Raw genomic sequence first — 5000 nt, forward strand, 5'->3', positions numbered from 1 at the left:
CACGAAGAATATATGTACAATATGCAAATGAATATTCCCAACCTGATTAAAAGGTCAGAAGAACATTGAAAAAAAGTAGGAACCTCCCCTATATAATAAAGACCAAGTGTCTGCGGAATTGCCAAACGTATAACTACTCGGTCTCTCCCCGTCCCTTGGTTATAAGGGGACGGGAGTAATCATAACCTGGTGAGAGGGGCTGTAGTCAGGAAAGGCGGAGGGGGTGGGAAAGGGTTGAATCTGTGTGCGTCCACATCTATCTAAATACCTGTCATTTTTGACGGGCTGCGTATGCTAGTATCAAATAAGATACTCCAATAATATCCTTATCACGACATGAATATAAAGATCATCTTTATAAAGTCAAGATACAATGAAAAATTATATACCAATAAAGTTACTCCAATTGTATGAATACCATTAAAATACATAAAAGACCATCCAGAATAGTTTTCTTAAAGAATATCAATAAAACACTCACGAGTTTGAATAGTGACAACCTTCGCATGTTCGGCATAAGTAATGTTTTCCCAGTCCTCGACGCGAGGCCGGAGGGACTCTACATCCTCCAGGACCGTGAAGTCGTCCTCCAACGTCGTACTCAAGTCGAGGTCTCCTCGGGAGCTGTGGGACGTGTAATCTTCCTCGTAGTAGTCGTAATCAATCACTGATGGATAAACACAGAAGTGATCATTTGAAGTAATATCAATTGGTCACTGTTGCAAGAGCGCTGTGCAACGTATGTCATCACTCTTTAATCTATTTTAGTGATTATATCTAAAAACATGTGCGCTCTGACAGAGAAAACATGAGATGACCTAGTGGCTGAGATTGCGAGCAAACGAGGCAAACGGTAATTCAAACATGATGCATTCGAACAGATTTAGAGAATTCTATCAACAAAATGATTCAAAAGAAAAATATTATGCCTAGGGAAATCAGGCAATCCTGGCCCTCCTAATTTCCATAATCTCGACTACAGTATCTAAAATATCACCCATTCCAAAAAAAAAAAAAAAAATAATTAATTGGTGCCAGTCACGGGTCGTTTGACCTTCGATGTAATTCTTGTGAGATGAAAAAATTCCTTAGTCTTATAAAAACTGAAATAAAAAAACAAACTCTGCAAGATAAAATATGTGCAATTCACAAGCACATATAATTATAATCGGAAAAACAATAATAGTAAAGTTAACTGTTATATGCGAAATTAAATCCTTTACTTAACTTGGTTAAACATTGGATTTTTTTTTTTCTAATTCCCCAAGCTGGTTGATATTGCACCCTTAGACAGTTTAAACACACACCCCAAAAAGGAGAAAAAAATCTTAAAGTGAAAAACTAACACATTTCTAACAGGAATCACATATTAGCAAAATTGGATTTTTCGTTATTTTACCATACCTGGATGACTACTTAAAAGAACCCAAATTGGGAATAGAAAAAGCTCAATAAAAATCTCTCAACTCCTCTAAGACTAGCAACAGGTTAAAGCGTGAATATAGGACTTCTATACTTACTGTTGCAGCTCGTGCCTTCTGTGAGAATGTATCCTTTACGGCACGAACACACGAAGGATCCGGCCGTGTTCCTGCATTCGTGTTCACACCCTCCATTCTGACTCGAACACTCGTCAACATCTGGAAAGAAGGCGGTTAGCTTTGGGTAATTAGGCCTGTGAATGTCAATGATGATTTTTGGAGGAAAAAAATGCAGTTGAAAATCTCTTCACTATCCAATACCGTAGCGTTCGCATATCCTATGTGGGTGACATGTGTGCTTTTACAGAGAGGAGGTAGGCACGTTGCTTTTGAAGGTTTAAAGGCCGCTCACGAATGGCAAAGGCAAGGGACAGTATCATTGCCCTAAAGGCAGGAAAATGTCCCTAATGAGACTTTGGTGAAAGTATACCAAGAAGCTGAATTTGTAAAAACTTCAAATTCCGTACATCCTGGAATCAGCAGTACAAAGATTAATAGCGTCTGGTATCTAGTTCTCTTTTCTAGGGATACCTCTTCTAAAAGTAGTATGTTAAATTTGCAAAAAAAGAAAAAGAACATTAAATATGAAAATAGTCAACATAATCGTGTACTTCTTACCGATGCAGGTAAAACCATCAGAACCCAGTGTGTAGCCTTGGCGACAGGCGCATGCATAACCACCGGCTGTGTTAACGCATTCTTGCTGACAGCGATGGTTTCCAGAGCGGCATTCATCGTCGTCCTGGAGAGAGATTATAGTCATTACTATTGTTATTAATATTTTATTGAAAGGAAGATGAAGGAAACCATGATTCACAGACATCGATTTACTCTAGCGTTATTCTAAAGGAGGTGAGTAGAGAAGGGTAAAATTTAATTGCACCATTATTCTAAGGTGAGTATAGAAAGGCAACGTTGAAATTTAACTATTATTCATAAGGAGGTGAGTGGAGAAAAACAAAGTTGAAATGTAATAATTATTCAAAAGGAGGTGAGTAGAGAAAGGCAAAGTTGAAATGTAATAATTATTCAAAAGGAGGTGAGTAGAGAAAGGCAAAGTTGAAATGTAATAATTATTCAAAAGGAGGTGAGTAGAGAAAGGCAAAGTTGAAATGTAATAATTATTCAAAAGGAGGTGAGTAGAGAAAGGCAAAGTTGAAATGTAATAATTATTCAAAAGGAGGTGAGTAGAGAAAGGCAAAGTTGAAATGTAATAATTATTCAAAAGGAGGTGAGTGGAGAAAGGCAAAGTTGAAATGTAATAATTATTCAAAAGGAGGTGAGTAGAGAAAGGCAAAGTTGAAATGTAATAATTATTCAAAAGGAGGTGAGTAGAGAAAGGCAAAGTTGAAATGTAATAATTATTCAAAAGGAGGTGAGTAGAGAAAGGCAAAGTTGAAATGTAATAATTATTCAAAAGGAGGTGAGTGGAGAAAGGCAAAGTTGAAATGTAATAATTATTCAAAAGGAGGTGAGTAGAGAAAGGCAAAGTTGAAATGTAATAATTATTCAAAAGGAGGTGAGTGGAGAAAGGCAAAGTTGAAATGTAATAATTATTCAAAAGGAGGTGAGTAGAGAAAGGCAAAGTTGAAATGTAATAATTATTCAAAAGGAGGTGAGTAGAGAAAGGCAAAGTTGAATGTAACAATTATTCAAAAGGAGGTAAGTAGAAAAAGCAAAGTTGAAATGTAATAATTATTCAAAAGGAGGTGAGTAGGGAAAGGCAAAGTTGAAATGTAATAATTATTCAAAAGGAGGTGAGTAGAGAAAGGCGGGTTGAAATGTAATAATTATTCAAAAGGAGGTGAGTAGAGAAAGGCAAAGTTGAAATGTAATAATTATTCAAAAGGAGGTGAGTAGAGAAAGGCAAAGTTGAAATGTAATAATATTTCAAAAGGAGGTGAGTAGAGAAAGGCAAAGTTGAAATGTAATAATTATTAAAAAGGAGGTGAGTAGAGAAAGGCAAATTTGAAATGTAATAATTATTCAAAAGGAGGTGAGTAGAGAAAGGCGAAGTTGAAATGTAATAATCATTACAAAGGAGGTGAGTAGAGAAAGGCAAAGTTGAAATGTAATAATTATTCAAAAGGAGGTGAGTAGAGAAAGGCAAAGTTGAAATGTAATAATTATTCAAAAGGAGGTGAGTAGAGAAAGGCAAAGTTGAAATGTAATAATTATTCAAAAGGAGGTGAGTAGAGAAAGGCAAAGTTGAAATGTAATAATTATTCAAAAGGAGGCGAGTAGAGAAAGGCAAAGTTGAAATGTAATAATTATTCAAAAGGAGGCGAGTAGAGAAAGGCAAAGTTGAAATGTAATAATTATTCAAAAGAGGTGAGTAGAGAAAGGCAAAGTTGAAATGTAATAATTATTCAAAAGGAGGTGAGTAGAGAAAGGCAAAGTTGAAATGTAATAATTATTCAAAAGGAGGTGAGTAGAGAAAGGCAAAGTTGAAATGTAACAATTATTCAAAAGGAAGTAAGTAGAAAAAGGCAAAGTTGAAATGTAACAATAATTCAAAAGGAGGTTAGTAGAGAAAGGCAAAGTTGAAATGAAACAATTATTCTAAAGAAGGTTAGTAGAGAAAGGCTAAGTTGAAATGTAACAATTATTCAAAAGGGGGTGTTTAGAGAATGGCTAAGTTGAAAGGTAACAATTATTCAAAAGGAGGTAAGTAGAGAAAGGCAAAGTTGAAATGAACAACTACTCAAAAGGAGGTGAGTAGAGAAAGGCAAAGTTGAAATGAACAATTACTCAAAAGGAGGTGATTAGAGAAAGGCAAAGTTGAAATGTAACAATTATTCAAAAGGAGATGAGTAGAGAAAGGCAAAGTTGAAATGTAATAATTATTCAAAAGGAGGTGAGTAGAGAAAGGCAAAGTATAAATGTAACAATTATTCAAAAGGAGGTGATTAGAGACAGGCAAAGTTGAAATGTAATAATTATTCAAAAGGAGGTGAGTAGAGAAAGGCAAAGTTGAAATGTAATAATTATTCAAAAGGAGGTGAGTAGAGAAAGGCAAAGTATAAATTTAACAATTATTCAAAAGGAGGTGATTAGAGAAAGGCAAAGTTGAAATGTAACAGTTATTCAAAAGGAGGTGAGTAGAGTAAGGCAAAGTTGAAATGTAACAATTATTCAAAAGGAGGTGAGTAGAGAAAAGCAAAGTTGAAATGAACAATTACTCAAAAGGAGGTGATTAGAGAAAGGCAAAGTTGAAATGTAACTATTATTCAAAAGGAGGTGAGTAGAGAAAGGCAAAGTTGAAATGAGCAATTACTCAAAAGGAGGTGATTAGAGAAAGGCGAAGTTGAAATGTAACAATTATTCAAAGGGAGGTGAGTAGAGAAAGGCAAAGTTGAAATGAGCAATTACTCAAAAGGAGGTGATTAGAGAAAGGCAAAGTTGAAATGTAACAATTATTCAAAAGGAGGTGAGTAGAGAAAGGCAAAGTTGAAATGAGCAATTACTCAAAAGGAGGTGATTAGAGAAAGGCGAAGTTGAAATGTAACAATTATTCAA

At 35.0% G+C, this 5000-nt stretch overlaps 1 protein-coding gene across 2 annotated transcripts in view; it reads right to left on the reverse strand.

Moving 5' to 3' along the window:
- LOC137625936 (multiple epidermal growth factor-like domains protein 6) overlaps positions 1–5000 on the reverse strand; it is a 487305-nt gene that overhangs the window by 24561 nt on the left and 457744 nt on the right. For both annotated transcript variants that reach the window (XM_068356972.1, XM_068356971.1), the window contains 3 exons: positions 2100–2223; positions 1521–1640; positions 482–667 (listed from right to left, as the gene is read on the reverse strand). In XM_068356972.1, coding sequence (XP_068213073.1) covers positions 482–667; positions 1521–1640; positions 2100–2223 — 430 coding nt within the window. The remainder of the gene's footprint in view (positions 1–481; positions 668–1520; positions 1641–2099; positions 2224–5000) is intronic.

This window comes from Palaemon carinicauda, chromosome 33 (assembly GCF_036898095.1).
Source record: "Palaemon carinicauda isolate YSFRI2023 chromosome 33, ASM3689809v2, whole genome shotgun sequence".
Lineage (NCBI taxonomy): Eukaryota > Metazoa > Arthropoda > Malacostraca > Decapoda > Palaemonidae > Palaemon > Palaemon carinicauda.